Source organism: Bubalus bubalis, chromosome 2 (genome assembly GCF_019923935.1).
Source record: "Bubalus bubalis isolate 160015118507 breed Murrah chromosome 2, NDDB_SH_1, whole genome shotgun sequence".
In the NCBI taxonomy this organism is placed as follows: Eukaryota; Metazoa; Chordata; class Mammalia; order Artiodactyla; family Bovidae; genus Bubalus; species Bubalus bubalis.
This window is the reverse complement of record NC_059158.1, coordinates 156,547,677-156,568,324: the sequence shown is the minus strand read 5'-3', so window position 1 is coordinate 156,568,324 and position 20,648 is coordinate 156,547,677. Positions and strand designations below refer to the sequence as shown.

General features: G+C 48.9%; 1 protein-coding gene across 1 annotated transcript in view; it reads left to right on the top strand.

Moving 5' to 3' along the window:
• Nucleotides 1-20,648, top strand: part of MARCHF4 (membrane associated ring-CH-type finger 4) — a 117,586-nt gene that overhangs the window by 83,609 nt on the left and 13,329 nt on the right. The window contains exons 2-3 of the mRNA XM_006076458.4: nt 4,258-4,413; nt 10,030-10,222. Of these exons, the coding sequence (XP_006076520.1) occupies nt 4,258-4,413; nt 10,030-10,222 (349 nt within the window). The remainder of the gene's footprint in view (nt 1-4,257; nt 4,414-10,029; nt 10,223-20,648) is intronic.

The following is a 20,648-nucleotide window of genomic DNA, read 5'->3' as shown; positions in this document are numbered from 1 at the left end:
CCCTGGTGCCCATCCAGCCTATGAATGCACCTTTACTGTGTAAATCCAAGGTGCCTGGTCCTGTGGGGTATGCAGGATCACCCTGAAGCCTAGAGAAAACAACTGAAGAGTCATTAAGGGCTGAACTGTGGGTGATGATGCAGAGACAGAAAATCGGTCCAGAGCGGGCCCCTTCCAGACTTGGTGAAAAGGCCGGTGCTGGAGAAGAGAGGGACAGACAAGAAGAGACCCGTGGGCACAGATGTGCAAGGGACAGCAGGAACCAGAGTACAGAGGGGGATGAGCAGAGTGTGGTAAGAAGCTGAGTCTGATGTCAGAAAGACCTGGCTTCACATTCTGGCCACAACACTGGCTGGCTGAGTGACCTTGGGTTGGTCATTTAACCTTTCTCTTTAATAGGAGTCACTGTTATATTGAGAGATGTTTATCACCTCCATTTCCATGTTCCACCATTTTAGCTTGTAATAAAGTTGACTGTAAAGAACATTCTCCTTCAGTCTAACCTGAATCCATCTGGCTTTGGCTCATTCACATCTTTCTTGTTCCAGGAGAAGCACAGGTTGACCAGCCAAAGATAGTCCAGGGTCCAGATTAAGGCCTCTTAGAAACCCTAAACACAAAGAGATTATGGCCCTCCTCCCCAATGTAAAAATATGCCAAATCATAAAGTAAAAAACTTATGTGAATGCCAAGGTTAAAATAGCTTTTTTGCAGATTTTTTTTTTCCCTAAAATCCTGGATCACTTCCTTCATCAAAGTTAAACTTATCTAACAGCTTTGATATCCTTGCTTTCTAGTGTTTGTAGCACCCAAAGCAAGCCTCTATTCTACCTTTGGGTTGTCCAATCCAGGGAAAGTGTGGGGGACTGGGAGCTCCAGGGGAAATGGCACACCTTTGGCCTCATGGTCTGTGGCCAGGCACTGGGACCAGGCCAGGTCATGCTCCTTTCTTCTCCAGGTAACTAGGGGCCCCAGGGATGGTCCCCCAGCCAGAGCCACGGTGGCGAGCCCAGGTCTTGTTAGTTATGCCTGGCCAGCGGCTCTTCCTCCCCTGTCTCATGGCTGCCGCGTTAGAAAGCAAAGAGAACTGCCTTCGCTGTTGCTTGGCACCGTTGCCAGGGACCGGAAGTACTGTCTCTTACCTGATTGGCAAACTGACATGGCTGCCTAACAACCCGATTAATCAAACCCAGCTCATCCTGTTAGAATTAATGAACCTAGGAGATGCTGCCATGAATAATGAGGGCTTTTGCCCCTCCTTCAGCACCTCTCCTCCCCCTCCCATTCCTATTTTTTTTCTCAGAGCCACACAGCAACTACTCATTATCGAGGACCTGGAGGCCTCCATGGGTGTGGTGAGCACCTGGCATTGTGGGCATCTCCTGCCTGTCCTACTGTACCTGAAGCCAGAGGCTGGCCATGTCCTAGAGGAGCGAAACCTTTCATTCATCAAACAGCTCTGTGCACACTGCACTGTTAAAGCAGGATGGAGTATGGGACTTCCCTGGCAGTCCAGTGGTCAAGACTCCATGCTTCCACTGCAGCGGTCATGGGTTCCATCTGATCCCTGATTAGGGAACTAAGATCCCACACGCCAAGTGGCATGGCTACAAAAAAAAGTTAGAGTATCTGTTTCACGTACTGCACTAGGTGCTAAGGATGCAAAGATGGACATAAGATGCATATTGCTGCTGTGAGAGGTCATGGTATAGTGACCCAGAGACACATGGGGAAGTGCTTTCACAGTGGGTATGGGAGGGTTCCTGGCTGCAGCCACCGTGAGGGGACCTGTCAACACAAAAGGAGCAGAGTGGGGAATCAGAGAGGATTTTATGAGGTGGTGGCACCCTGAGTATTTCCGTCACCAGGTTCCTTCATCATACATACACGTGTGGAGTGCTGGGCACTGAGTGAAGTGCTGCGGTCCCAAGGTCAACAAGATGGACATGGCTCCTGTTCTTATGGAATAGGCAGTCTCATCTTCATTCCTCTGGGCCAGGCAGGAAACCTGAGCAGACAATTGAATTATGTTTTCACTTGCTCAAACACAAAGGCTGTTGAAGGCTTGCTGGGTGTAGTCTAGGCACTGGGAGAATGAATGCAAAGATGAACAACCTCCTATCCCTGCCTCCTAGGGCTCCTCTGATGGGGCAGTGGATAGGCACATGCCAAGGGCCTCAGAAGGTTGCACTGGTGCTCAGAGATCAAGGCACTGCACTCAATCTAGAGAAATCAGGGATGACTCCCTGTAGAAGGTGGCTTTGGAACCATCATGAAGACAGAAAAGCAATTGTACAGGTACACCAGGTGCAGAAAGACACTCTAGATCTCATCCAGGCCTAGGGGTAGTCTTTGAGTGATAGGAGTTGAAGTGAAAGGGAAAGATGATTCCATGCATCTTGGGAGAAAAGGACTGTTTCTACAGTCTACAGCAAAGAGCATGACCAAATACACAAATAAAGGTCTGTGTCTAATAGGTCAGGAGCTCCTGTGCCTGCTTATTCTAAGTTGGGAACAAGATGTGGTTTCTTGAATAGTGAAATCCCCAAATTCCCAGGTGGATCAGTGGATAAAGAATCTGCCTGCAACACAAGATACGCAGATTGGATCCCTGGGTCGGGAAGATCCTCTGGAGAAGAAAATGGCAACCCACTCCAGTATTTTTGCCTGGGAAACCCCGTGGACAGAAGAGCCTGGCAGGCTACAGTCCATAGAGTCACAAAAGAATTGGACACCACTTGGTGACTAAACCACCATCACCAAATTAAAAGGGACATGGCTTCAGTGGCCATATTGCAAACACACCAGCATGGGGCTTAGGGAAAGGGGCTGTGCCTGGCAGCTTCTGGGTCCTTTGACAGGAGTGAGGCAGAAGGCATCTCCTTCAAAATAGATGAGTTGGGGGAGGAAGGGCGTGGGAAGTAAGGAAGGGGGCCTTGGGACAGGTCAGAAGGGAACAGAGGTTGGGGAGTTGGGTGGGACCCACTCCTAAAGTCCCTGAGAAGGCAAATGAAGGCGCTGGTGGACAGGAGTCAGGAGGTAGAAATTTCAGGCTCTAAGCGAGGAGGGAGAAAGAGGGGAAAGGGAGGGGGAGGAGAGAAGGGAGTGAGGGAGGCCCTCGGGGGCCGCAGCATCAGGACCAGCAGGGAGTGGGCACAGACTTCAGTTGTGGTCATGTGGTGTGTGGTCATGTGACATGTGGTCACAGGAGGCTCCAGAGACTGAGTCCAGCCTTGCAGTCCACAAGGAGCTTCAACTCTGGCACTGTCTTTGCCTCCCTGCTTCTAGTGAAGCCTGCCCCAAGCTGGGCTTCCCAATGACTCCCAGCCTGTCCCAACGGACATGCCAAGAGGGCCCCAGGCCTTCAGAGGGGGCATCTGCTCAGCCTCCTAGGTCCCCACGTTTTTGTTGCTCTGGGACCAGGGGCAAGAGGCTTCACAGAGGGGATCTGGGTCTCTATGGGCTGTGCTGCAGAAGAATGCAAAGGCTCAGGACCAGAACTCCAAAGCTAGGCCAAATGACCTTCATGACATGTATTCAAAGCTTGGGTTTGCTGTTGACATTTGACTACAGGGAAATTTTGCATAAACACTTGCCTCCTTGGAACACAGATTCCCACATCTGCAGCTGATGATGGCTGTCTCTTCAACCTGCCAATCCAATCCATTCCTCCACCTGGCTTCAGTCACAGTGTGGCCTGTCTGCCCCTGAGAGCATTTGGGTTTGAGACCCCTGGCTGTACCTTTATCTACCTAGGCTGACACCCGCTTTGGATGGCAGAGAACTTCCATGGAGATCTTCTCACTCATTTTCATAGAAACCCTAGGACTTGGGCAGTGCCGAGTAGGAGCCAGGAGCTCAGAATTGTTAGTTGAATTCACTGAAGTTGGGAACCTGGAGCCCAGACCACCTCCCAACCAAGTCTGTGGTCTGGCCTGGCCAGAGACATGGAGGGTGGGGGGCAAACCAACTCTGAAGGCAAACTCCCCACCCTTTCCCCCCATTGCTGAGGTCTGGCTTCCTGGTGGCTGAGACGGTAAAGCGTCTGCCTGTAATGTGGGAGACCTGGGTTCGATCCCTGCGTTGGGAAGATCCCCTGGAGAAGGAAATGGCAACCCACTCCAGTACTCTTGCCTGGAAAATTCCATGGATGGAGGAGCCTGGTAGGCTACAGTCCATGGGGTCGCAAAGAGTAGGACACGACTGAGCAACCTCACTGGTTCACTGGCTCACCACCCTCCGCCTCTCTCCCTGCAGGGGGAGCTGCTGAGCCCGTGCCGCTGCGATGGCTCGGTCAAGTGCACGCACCAGCCTTGCCTCATCAAGTGGATCAGCGAGCGCGGCTGCTGGAGCTGTGAGCTGTGCTACTACAAGTACCACGTAATCGCCATCAGCACAAAGAACCCTCTGCAGGTACGGCCGGGGCTGCCAGCTGGGACCCTGCGGCGAGGGCCGGGCTTCCCCACACCCCCTCATCTCCCGCGGGACGTGAAGTCACCTTAGAGCTCCGGGGCTTTGGAGGAAGGGAAAGATGGCCAGGTGGGCGAGACCGAGGATGCAGAGTGGGCAGGAGGGCAGGAAAGAATTTTTGTGTTTTCTCTTAAGCCTCAGCCAGAAGAGGAGAAAGGGGTGGGATCAAGAGACAGAAATAGAGAAGGAAACATGGAGAATCAGATGGAAGAGAGAGAATAAGTGAGTTCATGGATAAATGAATGGATAAAAGAAATCAGAAATAAGAAAAAGGAACAAGAAGCAAAGAGGAGAGGGAGGGAGGAAACAATAAGAGAGAACAGAGAGTGCAAAAAAGGCAAAGAGGCAGGGTGGGACGGTGAGGAGAAAGACTGTGATGAGGTTAAGGGCAGAAAAGAAGAAATGAGAGCAGAGACTGGATGGTATGTCCCAAACTTGACGGTTCCTGGAATCCCAACAAAACGCAGGGTGGGGCCTGTTATTCTCCATTCCAACAAGCTACCCAGTGATGCTGCTGCTCCTGGTCCACAGACCACACTTCTTATGACAAGGGAAAAACGGAGACGAGACAGGAGAGGGAATCAGAGGAAGAGAAAAGACGGTGCAGGAAGGAAAAGGGAGAGAATATAAAGAGTCCATGAAGGTCAAGGGCAGGAAGACCAGGGTTCAGGTGGGGTCTGTGGAACAGATTCACATGGGGCGGGGCTGTCAGATCAGAGGCCCCCATGCCCCCCATGGTCCTCCCGACCCCTCCCACCCTGCCCTGAGACATCTGTCATCCCCAGAAAAGCTGACAGCCCCTGTGCCACCTCATAAATCCTCCACATCACACAGCTACCCCCTGCGAGGCACACACACACACACAGAGGGCACTTTGCATCTGAAAATACCTTCACATAGACACGGTCAGCCAATGAAGCTGCCACGTCATCAGTTAGCCAGCATGCTGGCGAGGGCGCGGGAACTCCAGCAGCTTGGCACAGTTGTCTGTCTCCTGTCCGAGGGGGTGAGAGAGAGTCAGTGTTGCTGCCCCAGCAGAGCGAGTGGCTTGGGGATGATGGTGGGCTGGGATCTTTGCATGGAAGGGCAGCTGCAAACACCCGGAGCTGCCGTGTCCTTGCAGCAGGAGCCAGCCCGGGGTAGGGGGGCATTATTGCTAGAAGGGAGCCTCAGAACCCCCAGGCACCTCAGTCATCCTGATGGTGCACCAAAGAGTCAGAACAAGAGGTGCCTCCCCATGCACTGGTTCCATCCTCAGCTATTCATTTCAAAATCTTGAAGTGTCTTAAAATAGCAGTGTCTGATTCCAGGCCCTGGGGTGCATTAACTCTTCTTTTCTTTCTCAGCCGATTCAAGCTTTGGAAAAGGGTCAGAATCTAAACCCACCAGGCGAGTGCCCCCTTGGCTCTGTCCTTGGCTCATAAACAGGCATTAGCCCTTGACACAAAAAGGGAAAAAAATTTAGGGATAACTTTTTCCTGGGGGTTGTTGTTGTTCAGTCTCTCAGTGTTGTCTGACTCTTTGAGACCCCCTGGAGTGCAGCACGCCAGGCTTCCCTGTCCTTCACTATCTCCTGAAGTTTGCTCAGACTCATGTCCATTGAATCGATGATGCCATTCAACCATCTCATCCTCTGTTGTCCCCTTTTCCTCCTGCCCTCAATCTTTCCCAGCATCAGGGTCTTTTCCAATGAATCTTTTCCTGGGAGTAAAGAAAAGAAAAGATTATTCTAATCTCATAGTGCCTTAAGCAAATGGTAATATTGACATTGCCTTTCTACTTTATTCTTTATTCTTAAGTTACTAAAGAATAACTTTGTCTTTTATTGTGCCCATCTTTGCATGAAATGTTCCCTTGATATCTCTAATTTTCTTGAAGAGATCTCTAGTCTTTCCCATTCTATTGTTTTCCTCTATTTCTTTGCATTGATCACTTAAGACATCTTTCTTATTTCTCCTTGCTTTTCTTTGGAACTCTGGAATAACTTTATCAAGTTACTACTTAAGAATAATTCTTAAATTACTAATTAAGAATGAATTTATTCTTAAGCTATACTGTGTCTTTAACTGTGAGTTTCTAGTCATCGGAGATTCTGATTCTGTTATTTCTGGATTGTGATTGGACCTCATTGCATTCAGTGGTATGTGCTCAGAAAATGCCATTTCACTCTTCCAGATAGTACCAGAAGAAGGAAGTAGTCTGGACTAGCAGCAGTAGTGTGTGGTTTTGGCCCAAATTGATCCAGTTGCATGTCTTGGGCTCCTCAGTCTCAGCCAAGTGTGAGATGACTGCCTGCTCAGCCATGGTGGGGCAACTTCTGATCCTCCTCATCTGTGGTAGAGGATGGAGCAGGCAAGCCCTACCAAGAGAAAGGAGAACAATGGATGGGGTGCCGGGGCTAACTTCTGTCAGAGTAGGGAGGTTTCTTCCAAGTCTCTGATGTCTCACCTCTTGGTTCATGACCCCATAAAACATTCTGAGAAACAGTGGGCATGACAGCATGTTATCTTGATGACCCTCTGCAAGCTCTGTTTCTAGAAAGAGCTCCTGAGAAAGGTGGCGTTTCAGTGTAGCCCTGTGGTCTCAAGGCTCTGTGGGTGCCTCTCATCCTCTTTGCTACATCTGAACTGCAATTATATTCATGAACATTTAATTAGTGCTTACTGGGGGCCAGTTGTTGTTCTAAGTGTTCACATATATTATTTAATACTAAAAACAACCCAATGCAATGGGTACTATTATCATTCCCAATTTACAGATGAGACAATGGAGGCACAGAGGGGTCAACAGTTTGCCCGAGGTCACCCTGGTGGAGCAGGGTTATATCCAGGGGTCTGACTCCTGAGTCTGGCCCTTCACCTCTACCCTACATGCCCAGCTTGGAGATTGCTAAGTATGGTTATGAATACTCCTACCTTGCCATGCATAACTGTATTTTTGCTAAAATATAAAGGGGAATAGAAATGATGGCAGCAGGTACCCTTCAAAGCACTGATTAATTTCACTTAATTCTCACAATACTCTAAGAAACAATTATCTCCACTTTTGGGAAGTCCTGATGATTTATTGACTTCTCCTAGGTCACACTCCGTGAGTTTGAGCAGAGCTGAGCTAGGATTGGGTGACCAGGCCCTTGCTCACTGCCCCTTCTTGTTATAAGGAAAGAATCATCTGTCTTCATGCTCTTGCCCCTTGGTCTCTCCATTCGCTGCACAGAGGGGCATGGAGAAGTCTCTGGATGCTGTGATCAGGAGCTTGCTGGGGATGAAGAAGCTCCGGGGATCCAGTAGGGGTAGAGCCTGCTCCCTGGGGAGCCCTTCCCCATCTCCCTGGGAGACCAGAGAGCTCCCCTGTCCTCTCCTTTCTCCTTGTGGCTCTGCTCCCCACATCGCTTGTGGAGCCTCCCATGGGGCAGACAGGAGGGAAGCCTTGGGCATAGCACCCCATCCTGCTCTTTCTTCTTCCTGCTTCAAATTGTAGTCGGGGTGCTGTATGGCTTCCACAAGTGGCTTGGGGCTGGTAGGAAGGACTTTAGGGGTTAAGGGGAGCTTCCTCTGCCTCTCCATTTGGGGTTTCTTCTGCCTGGAGTGGAAGAAGGGGAGGGTGTTGATGTCATAGAGGTAGAAACAAAAAGCTCAATCAGGAGCCCTCTTCACAGACAGGGAGGCTGGCTCTGGAAAAAGCATTTGCCCTCTATTAGAGGAGTCTGTGGGATCAGGCCATCTTCTGGAAAGTTCCTGTTAGGTGTAACCCTAGGCGGGGTGGAAAGAGCAGTGGAAAATGTAAAGGCCCAATTACCTGTAACAGGATGCTATCTGTATAATTACATGTAAAGGCTGATGTCCCACATCTAGATGAGCGAGCAAATGCTTTCAAATAGTTACGGTTCCTTAGGGGCCACTGGTCAGTCCCGGCACGAGCCAGAATCATCGGTGCTTCCATCTAGGCCATATAATGTGCAGGGAGGGCTTGCTGTTGGCAGAAGGAAGGTTGTCCGCCTTTTCTGGGGAGTTCTGACATGCCTTCTGAAATGCCTACTAGGCACTCTCTGCAGGGCGTTACACAAAGTGCTGCAATCAGGAGATAGTCCTTCCTTCCACCTTCCGAAGGGCTTCCCAGGTAGCACAGGGGTAAAGAATCAGCCTTCAAATGCAGGAGATGCGGGTTTGATCCCTGGGTTTGTAAAGATCCCCTAGAGAAGGAAATGGCAACCCACTCCAGTATTCTTGCCAGGGAAATCCCATGCACAGAGGAGCCTTGTGGGCTACAGTCCATAGGGTCACAAAGAGTCAGACACAACTGAGCATGCGCACATGCCACCTTCCCAAACCTGATCCTGTCATTTCCGTGCTGCAAACTGGTCAAGAGTATCATATTTATTCTTACAAAAAAGTTTTAAAAAGTCTTTGCATATTCTTTAGGCTCCCGTGTGGTATTCCTTCTTCTTTTCCCAGTTGTCTTACCCCACTCCCTGCTCTCTGCTCCACCCTCTCTGGTCTTCTTCCAGGTTTTTGTACTTACCTTGCTTTCTTCTGTCACAGGGCCTTTGCACATGCTCTTCTCCCTGCTGGACACGTATGCCTCCTCTCTGTCTAGTAAACTCCCACTCAACTCATTGCTTCCTCTAGGAAGTGAAATCCCCTGTCATAGGCTCTCACATGTCATAATGGATTGCCATTGTAAATAATCATATGTCTGCCTGTGTTCTCTAAATGTGAAGCCCCATGAAGGCAGAAGTCTGCATGCTTTTGCTTACTGCTTTATATTCAGTACCTAGCAGCGTACACACACAGAACATCCGGTACATATTTGCTGAGCAAGGGCATGAATAAATCCCAAACTAAAATCCAACTCATGGCTCATCTAGGCCTGTGATACCTGGATCAGTCATAGACTCATAGAATTTCACTGGAAACCCACCCACATTCTAACCTTCAATCCATCCATCAACAAAGCTATTAGCATAGTGCTTTTCTGTTAAAAAAAACAAAACACTGAAATTTCAGCATTAGTATACAGTCAGTAAATTATACTGTTTTTCTTCTCTCTCCCTGACATCCTGTGGCCTCTCTTTGTCTGTTGAATTGGTAATCTCCAGCATGTATATTAAATGACATGCCAGGTGTTGTTGTAGAAAACAAGCAAAAAAAAAAAAAAAGGCCTGTGCCCTCTTAGCACCTATTAGTGAGAAAATAATGTGTTGCTCAGAAAAGAATATTCTGGGGACCTGGAACACCACCTACATGCTGCATTTCCACTTTCTCCTTCCCAGTTTTCTGTCTGCATCATAATCAACCACAAGGACTTTCCTTCTCAGCCTCGCCCACCCAGAAATGACTTCTGATCATTTGGTGTGATATATGGGTTTCTTCCATATCAAAAACACAAAGTTAATACTCAGAAACTCTCAGACAGAGCCGCCATATCACACGTTGGTGAGCCCTGGTTTAAATCCAGAGGTGAGAGGCTGGGGCAGCAGCAGGAAGAGGGGGTGGGATGGGGTGGAAATGGGATGAGGGCCTGCAGGCCCCCACTGACCCGCCGTTCTCACCCCTGCAGTGGCAGGCCATCTCCCTGACAGTCATCGAGAAGGTTCAGATCGCAGCTGCCATCCTGGGTTCCCTCTTCCTCATCGCCAGCATCTCTTGGCTCATCTGGTCAACCTTCAGCCCCTCAGCAAAATGGCAGCGCCAAGACCTCCTCTTCCAGATCTGCTACGGGATGTATGGATTCATGGACGTGGTATGCATAGGTGGGTCTCCGGGATGTGTGGATTCATGGACATGGTGTGCATAGGTGGGTTTCTGGGATGTGTGGATTCATGGACATGGTGTGCCTAGGTGGGTCTCCGGGATGTGCGGATTCATAGACATGGTGTGCCTAGGTGGGTCTCTGGTATGTGTGGATTCGTGGACGTGGTGTGCATAGGTGGGTCTCTGGGATGTGTGGATTCGTGGATGTGGTGTGCATAGGTGGGTCTCCGGGATGTGTGGATTCGTGGATGTGGTGTGCATAGGTGGGTCTCCGGGATGTGTGGATTCGTGGACGTGGTGTGCATAGGTGGGTCTCTGGGATGTGTGGATTCATGGATGTGGTGTGCATAGGTGGGTCTCCGGGATGTGTGGATTCGTGGATGTGGTGTGCATAGGTGGGTCTCTGGGATGTGTGGATTCGTGGATGTGGTGTGCATAGGTGGGTCTCTGGGATGTGTGGATGCGTGGATGTGGTGTGCATAGGTGGGTCTCCGGGATGTGTGGATTCGTGGACGTGGTGTGCCTAGGTGGGTCTGGAAGCTTGTCTCTACAGGAAGTGGGGAGCCATGTGCTGGTGAATTAGACACATCCCCCAGGGTCCCTCCCTCTCAAAGGTCGAAAAGGTCAAAGCAGAGATGGCACCAGGCTTGAGACTTGTGAGCTCAAGAGGGGCCGTGGCTTAGATTTGAGGGGTGTGTAGGGAGTAGGAGGAGGCAGGACAAAGACAGGAGACCTCAGTCTTTCCCGGAACTCTGTCCTGTCCAGTTGAAGATGAAAATGAGGAGGTTAGCCTCTAAGAATATTTGAGAAAGGTCAGTTGGTCAGTCTACCTGCCTCAGGCAAGTTGTGGAAGGCCTCTTATCCGTTGTGTACCGCAACTGCCAAGTCAGGACAAAAGGCCTAGACACTTAATTCCATTCTCTTCACAGCAAAATGCCCAGAAACAGTCATGATGATACCTTGCTCCCCTTTCTTTCAGCTTTCTTTAAGCCTATTAATACCCAAGATTTCTCTAATTTAGTGGTTTTCAAAGTGTATGTAGTTCAGGGGTTCCATGCACAACTTCAAGAGCCACTTTAAGGAGTGGGGAATGAGATGCTGTACAGACGGGCTCTGAATCTTCATCCCTGCTTCACCCCTAGCTTCTGTACTTTCATCGATTTACATATGTGTCTGTTCCCAGGTAAGGTTTTGCTTTTAAGCTTTCAGTGTTTTAGAAGAAGGTTAGAATCCCACCACTGTAAGTTCCTGCTTGCTCCCTTGCACCACTCCCAAATGTGTGTTCCCTTCTCTTCCATTATATTAGGCTGGCTGGTGGAAGGTTTTTGTTTTTCCCAGCAGATGACTATGGCTGTCAACTCTGGAGTCTTCATCCAAATGACTGAGGAGGTGGGGAATGGCCCTGGTTTTCTCTGAGTGAAGGAAGCATGCTTAAGCCCTGGTCATATCTCCTATCCTGGACCTCTCAGGTTACCCCCTAGGCCATAGTGCCGACAGAACCAGAGCTCCACAGTGGTCCTCTCTGGGCATTAGTTTGTGTTTCTATCAGATAGGCTACACTGCTCTGTTTGGCAAGAAAACATCTATCAGCTAGAATTGGGCTGAGAGGGTGTTCATTTTCTTCGGGGTCCTTTAATATTAGGGATCACAGAGGCTTGCATACAGACTGCAGCAGCCAGAGGCTAGAGATGCTGGCACTTGTAAACCCATCTAAGCGTCTTGCCGCCTCTCCATGCTGGCTAAACCAGTACGTCAACTCCCAAGTTCAAGAGCCTTTTAATTACAGCACCTAGGCAGTGAAAAAAACAGACTGCCCAGGCTTGGAGGCCTATAGAAGAGAGAGGCCTGTGAATGGGGAGGAATTTGACATTGAGGCATTCTAATTTAGTTTCCTCTCCTACCAGACTCCCTTCCTACCCCTGCTGAGGCACGAGTTGTTGATGCCAAAAACCAGGTGCGTCTCCATATGGAGGTGTGTGGCTCTGGCAAGAAGGGGGAAGCAGTGGAAGCCTTCCTGTAGGGCCCTTCCAGCTGCCCTTCATTCTCCTTCAGGCAGGCCTTTGATGGGTTCCTGGAGTGCATGTCTATGAGACACACTTTCCTGTCACGTGGTGTATTCGTCTGCTTTGGCTGCAGTAACAAACAGCTCCGAAACTGCACTGCCTCATAGCAAGCATTTATGTCCCATTCGTGGGTCCACGAGATGATTTGGTTCTGCCAGGCTTGGCTGGACAAAACTTCTGAGATTGTGTTGGGCTCAGGCCTGAGTGTCTCCTTATGATGGGGCCCAGGCTAAAGGGGCAGGAACTACTGGGGTCTACCACAAGAGGATGAGTGAAACTCACAGAGCTTCTCAGAGCTTCTGCTCAGTGCTGGCACCCTGGCCCTTCTGCCCACAGGCTATGGGCCAATGATGTCACCAATAAGCTCCTGCCCTGGAGGCCAGCATGAGTGAGAGAGAGGAGCATAAATACCATCTCCCAATCAGGGCTCCAGAGATTTGAAAACTGGGAGGACTGGACATAGAAGACACTTGGTCATGGGACCAATCAAGACAACTCCCTTGTTTGGAAGCTGAGAGAACAGGGGGCCCACGAAAGGGGAGTGAGTGATCAGCTCGTGATTGCTCAGCTGGGACTAGAAGCAAGGTCTCCCAACTGGCCATCCAGGGCTCTTTCTATTATCCTCTGGCATCAGAGAGCAGGACTCTTGCAGCAGCACTGGGAAACCTGCGGATGCCACCTGAGACTTCCAGTGCACAGGGGCCTGTGCAGGAGGGGCCCTCATGGCAGGCTGCACCCCATGGCTCTGAGCCACCCGGCACCCCCACTCTGGCCCTCGTGGTGCTCTGGTCTCTCCTCATGGTGTCTGCTCTGAGTAGGGCTCTGGGACCATCTCCTTCTTTGTCTCTTCCTTGGCTCCTCTATCTGCCTGCCTGCTCCCCCCACGGCCCACTTTTTCTCCCATCTTGTATACATGTGACCCTCAGTCACTCCGATTATGGGAAAAGCAGAGTGAGCTAAATGCTGAGAGTTTTCACATTGTTTTCCTTCCTTCCAAGCCTTCAGGAAAACATCCTTCTCAGGGGCACAGCCCCACCATGAGCTATCCAGTCATCTGGTGTGAGAGCCAGTGACTGCTTGGAAACCGTTATTAGATGGAAGGGGAATGCATAGGGACCCTCATCTCTTTTAATGCCATCCAAAAGTGGTCACATATATTTATAGTTAGACTATCTCACCTGTAAAAATTTATTTATTTTTTTTTGAAAGGTAGTACCAGTACCATTTTATTTAGTGTTGTAGGAAGTTTTTAGGTTACTTCTCAGAAACAAAAGAAAAGACATTCAAAATTCCCAAAATAACAAGGCAGGAGATAAGAATTCTATAATCCAGAAATGCTGGGTGAGCTTTCAATCAGAAGGAGGAAGAGGTCACGTCAGTAGCTCACACAATAGATACTGAGAAAACCACAGGGTTGAGATTGGTGTAGAAACTAGAGGGTAAGCTCTCCGCCTGCCCCCCAACGGCAACAGATCCTTCAGCCTTGAGGGACCATTCACCAGTGAATGGGTCTAAAAGAGAAAGGGCATGAGGAGTGAAGATCGCGCCTAATTTTACAAGTTGCCTCTGGCCTTCAGTCTGGCAGGTGGCTAAGGGTCGTGGACCCTCCCCACTCCGTGCCCTTCTGAGCCCCCACTGTCAGCTGAGCTGGAAACCACACACGTGTGCCAGTCACTGCCCACACACCCTCCACTCTGGGTCAATGGCTGTTAGTGTGGCGAAGGGCAGACTTTCTTGCTCTTCCATCCCGCTACCTGGGGAGGCTGACCCACAGGAAATAAAAGGGGTGGGCAGGACATCTGTCAAAGCCCAGCGACAGAGATGATATGAAACAACTGGGCAAAGGATTAACTTTTTTTTTCCAGATGCTGACCTCCAGTGGAAGTTCATCACTAGGTGTTTGGTATTTCACTGGATGCTTCCCTGAAGTACTGACTGGTCTTCTGAGGGTGGGGGGTGGGCAGCCAGGCAGGGCCAAGAAAGAGCTGCTCCTACTTCTGCAGGGCATGGCCTCCTCCCAGGACCCATCAGTTCAGTGAGCATTCTCAGCAGCCAGAGGCTGAACCAGACTCTCCTGGTGCAGACAGCTGGGTGTAAGCCCTCAGACCCACATCGGCTGCAGGAGCTCCAGCCCTCCAGTCCACCTGCCCCTGTGAACAGCTCAGAGCTGGCTCCAGCTTTCCCAACTGAGTTCTCCCTCACAGTAGAGCCCTCAAGGACAGGTGTTAACCGGCATCCTTGAGAGGCACAGGAATGCTGCCCATGGAATTTTGTTCCAGCAGTTGGTAGAAACCAGACACTCTTGAAGTTGATTGTCCTTCATTCTCCAGAGTTCTTGAGTGGCATCTCAGAGCAGAGGAATTCGCTCTCTTAAACACGGACCGGGACCCATCCCCGAGGTCCTAGCAGCAGATCTCCCACAACAAAAAGCTTTCAGGAAGAACTTGGGTCTCCACGTGAGCTCTTCTCAGGAGAAACCACTCAGTGCCCCTGCCACCCAGTACACGGGGGTAATCACAATCCAAGTACACTGACATCAAGTACAAAACATTGCATATCAAATATATACACGTATATCTCCAGAGTTCAAGCAAACATCCAGTTCTCTTTATAGGGATGTAAATAAATCTCGTAGCGCTACAAAAATACAAGTCGTCTGAGAGGTTTACAGTGGTCCCCAGTATGTAGGAGGGTATTAAATAGAACAGCTATCGATAATTAAAAGTGAATTAGTTCAATCAAGTTACAGTATCATCCTTCAGATTAAAGTGCTCTGATATTAACTAATGTGGCAGCAGACGTGATCCTGAGGAGGGATCCCACTGCCAGTCATCTTGCCTCTTAACTTCAACACAACAAGAATGAACACAGAGAGATCTGTGTTTATAACTGCTCTCTCCTCAAGCCCTACCCACGCCCTTGGCCTATGACATTCTCTCCCGAGGAGAAATGTCGGGATTTGATGAGATTCTGTCGCAACTGGAACAACAACAAAAAATGAGTAATATAGAAAACATTCTCATATCGGGTTACTAACAATGATATTACCTGAAGAGTCTGAGTTGTTTAGTTGCTAAGTCATGTCCGACTCTTTGCGACCCCATGGACTGTAGCTCATCAGGCTCCTCTGTCCATGGGATTCTCTAGGCAAGAACACTGGAATGGGCTGCCATTTGCTTCTCCATGTAAAAATTTAAAAAGGGAGTAATATGTGCTCTGGGCTTCCCTGGTGGCTCAGTGGTAAAGAATCTGCCTGTAATGTAGGAGACCTGAGTTTGATCCCTGGGTCAGGAAGATCCCCTGGAGAAGGAAATGGCAACCCACTCCAGTATTCTTGCCTAGAGAATCCCACAGACAGAGGAGCCCTGAGGGCTACAGTCCATGGGGTCGCAAAGAGTCAGACACAACTGAAGCAACTGAGCACATATGTGTGCAAAATGTGCTCTGGATAAAAAAGAGGGAGGTGACAGGCAGGAGCTGGAGTGCATAGATTCTTGTGGTGGTTGCGATGATGATGCTTTTGATGATGGTGATGACCAATGTATGGATGTGAGAGTTGGACTGTGAAGAAAGCTGAGCACCAAAGATGCTTTTGAACTGTGGTGTTGGAGAAGACTCTTGAGAGTCCCTTGGACTGCAAAGAGATCCAACCAGTCCATCCTAAATGAGACCAGTCCTGGGTATTCATTGGAAGGAATGATGCTAAAGCTGAAACTCCAGTACTTTGGCCACCTCATGCGAAGAGCTGACTCATTGGAAAAGACCCTGATGGTGGGAGGGATTGGGGGCAGGAGAAGGGGACGACAGAAGATGAGATGGCTGGATGGCATCACCGACTCGATAGACATGAGTTTGGGTGAACTCCGGGAGCTGGTGATGGACAGGGAGGCCTGGTGTGCTGCGATTCATGGGGTCGCAAACAGTGGGACATGACTGAGCGACTGAACTGAACTGAACTGAACTGATGACCAATAGTAAGGATGATGGCTTTAAGGATGAAATATAAGTAACAGTCATTTTCCTGCTGTGTTCTGGCCAGTTGAGGAGAAACACACAGCACTGCACAAGTAGATGTAAAAATAGCTTTTAAAGAGCTCTCTGGAAGGGATAATCGGGTGGCATCTCTTTATTTTTAAGCTCAGCTAGACATTCAGACTCATGGAACTACCAGGGAGCGTGTTTGGCGCCAGAGTCACTTAGAGGACCATAGACAGGAAGCACAGGCTCCTCAAGTGGGTGCAGCTTGCTTCTGCAGGTGAGTTCTCATCTGTTGTAGTTCAGGACCAGTCTCTCGGCCCACAGGTGATAGCTCAGAAACAAGGAGATGAGATCCACAACAGTGCGTCCCTCTTGGCCCAGTTTTCAGGGTCCCCACAAGAGTCAGACATATCCACAAGAGTCAATGGACTAAGAAAGCCCAATGCTACAGCTTCCCAGGAGTATTCATAGTAAAGCACTCACCAATCAGGGTCACTTCCAACTTAGGACATATTACAACTCAGCTGATACTGCACTTTCATCAGATTCCCAGGAGAGACAAACCAGAATGCCAACACGGTCTGTTCTTACAGAAGGAGCGTGTGCCATCACACCCCTCTTTATCCTTGGGGAAGGGAAAATGAGTGTAGCCCTGTGTTAGCTTAACAGGTGGAGTAAGAAAGAAATTAGAATATGGTATTCCCTGGCAGCTCAGAGGGTAAAAAAATATGCCTGTAGGGCAGTAGATGTGGGTTCAATTCCTATGTTGGGAAGTTCCCCCTGGAGGAGGAAATGGCCACTCATTCCAGTATTCTTGCCTGGAAAATTCCATGGACAGAGGAGCCTGGCGGGCTACAGTCCATGGGATCGCAAGAGTCAGACACGACTTAGCGACTAAGCCTTAGCCTAAGAAAGAGATAAGACACTTGTTAAAATAATTCCTTGAACTTTCTCTACTTTTCAGACACCTTGGTCTGTTCCTTGAGGCTGTTGAATGGCCTCAGATAGTAAAAATTTGAGTAAACATAATGCATAGGTTTAATTCATCCTTAAAAATAACTTTTCTATCAGAGTGGTGTGCTTAGGAAAAGTTGATGAGAGTGGGAGGGACGCATGAGAAATTCACTGCGTCAACACCAGCTTAAGGGGTAATTCTCTGCCATGAAGCTAAGAGGATGCAAAGTCTGAGATACCGGCTTGCTGCTTGTGAAGTCGCATCAGCCCCATCCATGGCTGTGTCCACCTGGCTGACCTTCAGGTGAATCAGTGAAAGCAATGGCTCTTGGGCAATGGCCTCTGGTTCTCACCAAAGGATTTTGCCTGGAATGGTTGCCAGGAAGGTCTGGGTTCTCTGTTTAATGCAGCATGGGTTCAAGGCTGTGGACAGTGACTCTGGACTTCGTCATGTCAGAAGGTTGTACATTCTGGAACACAGGTCACCTCTACAGATTAAGCATCTCCTGGCTTAGAGTCCTAAGTCCTGAGACCAATCTCTGCCACAGTAAAAGCCAGATGTAACTTGCTGTAGACAGAACAATCCACCAAACCCCAGCAACAGAGAGGAACTGAGAAAGGGGCTGACAAGCCTAGAAGGTAATCAGGGGAAGAATTATCCATATTGAACAGGTGAGGGTAGGCTTAAAGCAGTTGGGCTCCAGGTCACATAACTAAGCAAATGGTAGAGCTGGGGATTGGACCATGACCCTCTGGCTTCAATTCCTGAGCGCTTTATACTGCCTGTTTCATCTCTGATTGCTCTGTGAAATTGCAAATGCAGAGCTTGAATGGGGAGGCAGGTTGAGGTAAAACTGGTCCAGTAATATCTTGACTCATTGAGTTAACGGCTGGTGGCAATAAGAACTTCAGTGAGCCCCAGCTGCTCCTGTCCTGTATTCAGGGATTTGGAAATGAACCATTGTTGCACCTCCCTTTTGGTCAATGCTATTCTGACATCAACTAAGAGGGAGGCTTGAGAAGTCGAGATGAAATTTGGGGGGTTTGTTTTCCTGTGACACTCTCGTGAAAGGTCCTTGGAATATGGGGAGCTAAATCCACTGGTTAACATGAAATTAGGGAATCCATTCCTTCATTCAGAAATAGAAATATTTATTGGAGACTTCCCTGGTGGCCCAGTGGTTAAGACTCTGGGCTTCCTGGGCTTCCCTGGTGGCTCAGATGGTAAAGACTCTGAGCTTCCACTGAAAAGGGCATGGGTTTGATCCCCGGTTGGGGAACTAAGATCCCACATGCTCCAGGGCTAAAAAAAAATTATTGAGAGAGCACTCCCAATGAGAGAATCATCCACTCTCAAGGACTGTACATTTCACTGGGAAGGCAGACAAGCTAATTACTGAGGCTAGGACACAGGGTGAGCACAGAAAATGACTGAGTCAGAGTAAGCTCCGGGCGGTCAGATCCATTCATTCAGTAGCATTTGTTAGCTGCCTAATTTTATTCATGAAACTAGGGAACTTTAACAAAGATGTGAATGAGTCCCAGTCCCTGCCCTTGAGGAGCTCACAGTCTACAAATAAATTACAACAGAACAGGAGCTTTTACAAGACACAGAGAAAGGTAGAACAGAGCAGAGAGCAATTAACTCTTCTTTGGAGGTACTCAAGACTGCTGTATTTAAAATGGATAACCAACAAGGTGGAAAAGGAAATGGCAACCCACTCCGGTATTCTTGCCTGGGAAATCTCATGGACAGAAGAGCCAGGTAGGTGGGCTACAGTCCATGGGGTCGCAGAGTTGGACACAACTTAGCGACTGAGCCCACAACCAACAAGGACCTACCGTGTAGCATATGGAGCTCTGCTCAAAGTTATGTGGTAGCCTGGATGGGAGGGGAGTCTGAGGGAGGATGGATACATGTATGTATATATATGGCTGAGTCCCTTTGCTGTCCACCTGAAACTATCACAGCATTGTTCATTGGCTATGCCCCAATACAAAATAAAAAGTTTAATTTTAAAAAGAAGGGTTTCTAAAGGAAGGAATCCTATCCTTGAGCTAGTTTGAAAGATATGTCAAAATTTGTCCAGAACAGTGGAGAAGAACTTTCCAGGCAGAGCGTGTTAGAGACAGAGATGAGAGAGAACAAGGTGTGCTTAGAAAGCATTGAGCAGCTTTTTATGGCTCAGTGCAAAGAGCCAGCATGGCGAGGTAGGTCACGGGGATGGGGAGGTTGGCAAGAAGCAAATCTCACAGCTGATGAATCATGCACGAAGCAGCTCAGACATGCCTGTTGGTGAGGGGAGGCATTTTAAAGATTTTATACAGAGAAGTATGATCAGACATGTGTTTTAAAGAGAGAGCTCTAGCAGCTGTTGGGAGAGTGGATCACAGAACTGGACAGACTAGATGTTGGGAGAAGCCAGCTGAAAAATGCTTATAATAGAGTGAGAAAGAAGTAAAGAGATGCAAAACTGCGATGGTGGGGAAGACGTGTGTGGGGTGACCTTGAGAAGTACACAGGATGTGGACTTGATAGGGCGGTCTGAACTCCTTCAGACTGGTGGGAACCCCGGGACGCTCGCTTGAGTGGGGACCAGGCATCATTCTTTGAGCATGAGAATGGGATGGGCAGTGGGTAAAACAAAGAGGAACTAAAGGGTACGTCTTCGACAAAGGCAGCACAAAAAGAAAGGACCACCCTAAATCTAAAATCCAGGCAGAGAGGCAAGAGGCAGTTTCTAAGTCATGAGTTGGCAGTAGAAGAGATGCCAGACACATGGAAGACATTATGGGCTGCAAAGAGGAGAATGAAGGGTCAGGAAGGTGTCTCTTCCCTGGGCTAGAAAGAGGGAAAAGCTTTTTTCTTTTTAGTGCATAGGTGGTCCCCTCCTGTGATATAGAAGAAGATATTGAGGGCACTGAACCATTTCTGACAACTCCTGGTAACTGATGGGGAGATGAGATAGTAAGGAAAGCAGGCAGTTGAAGACAGATTTGGAAGGCAACAGTAAGAGGTGTTTGAAGCTGTGAATTTTGAATAGGTAACTTAGGAGGACTGTTCAGGGAGTAGGTGACTAAGAACAGAGACCTAGGGAACATTAAACACCTAAAGGGATGAAAGGAGACAGAAGATAAGAAGGTAGCAGGAGGGACTGAGCCACAGACCTCAGAGTCTGGGTCTCCGGAATGGTGGGAGTGGTGCTGCATAATGGTCTGGGGCTGCATGGTGCCCACTTTCTTACTAAATGGGACCTTAAGTGATTTGTATAACCTCTCTGCTTTTGTTTTCTCCCTTGTGAGATGGGATAATACTGTCTTCAGAGAGTTGTTGAGAGGACTGAATAAGATGGCACATGTAAAGAGCAGGCATTATACACATCAGTGACCAGGTCAGGGTAGATTCCCCCTAGGTACTCGATAAAGATTT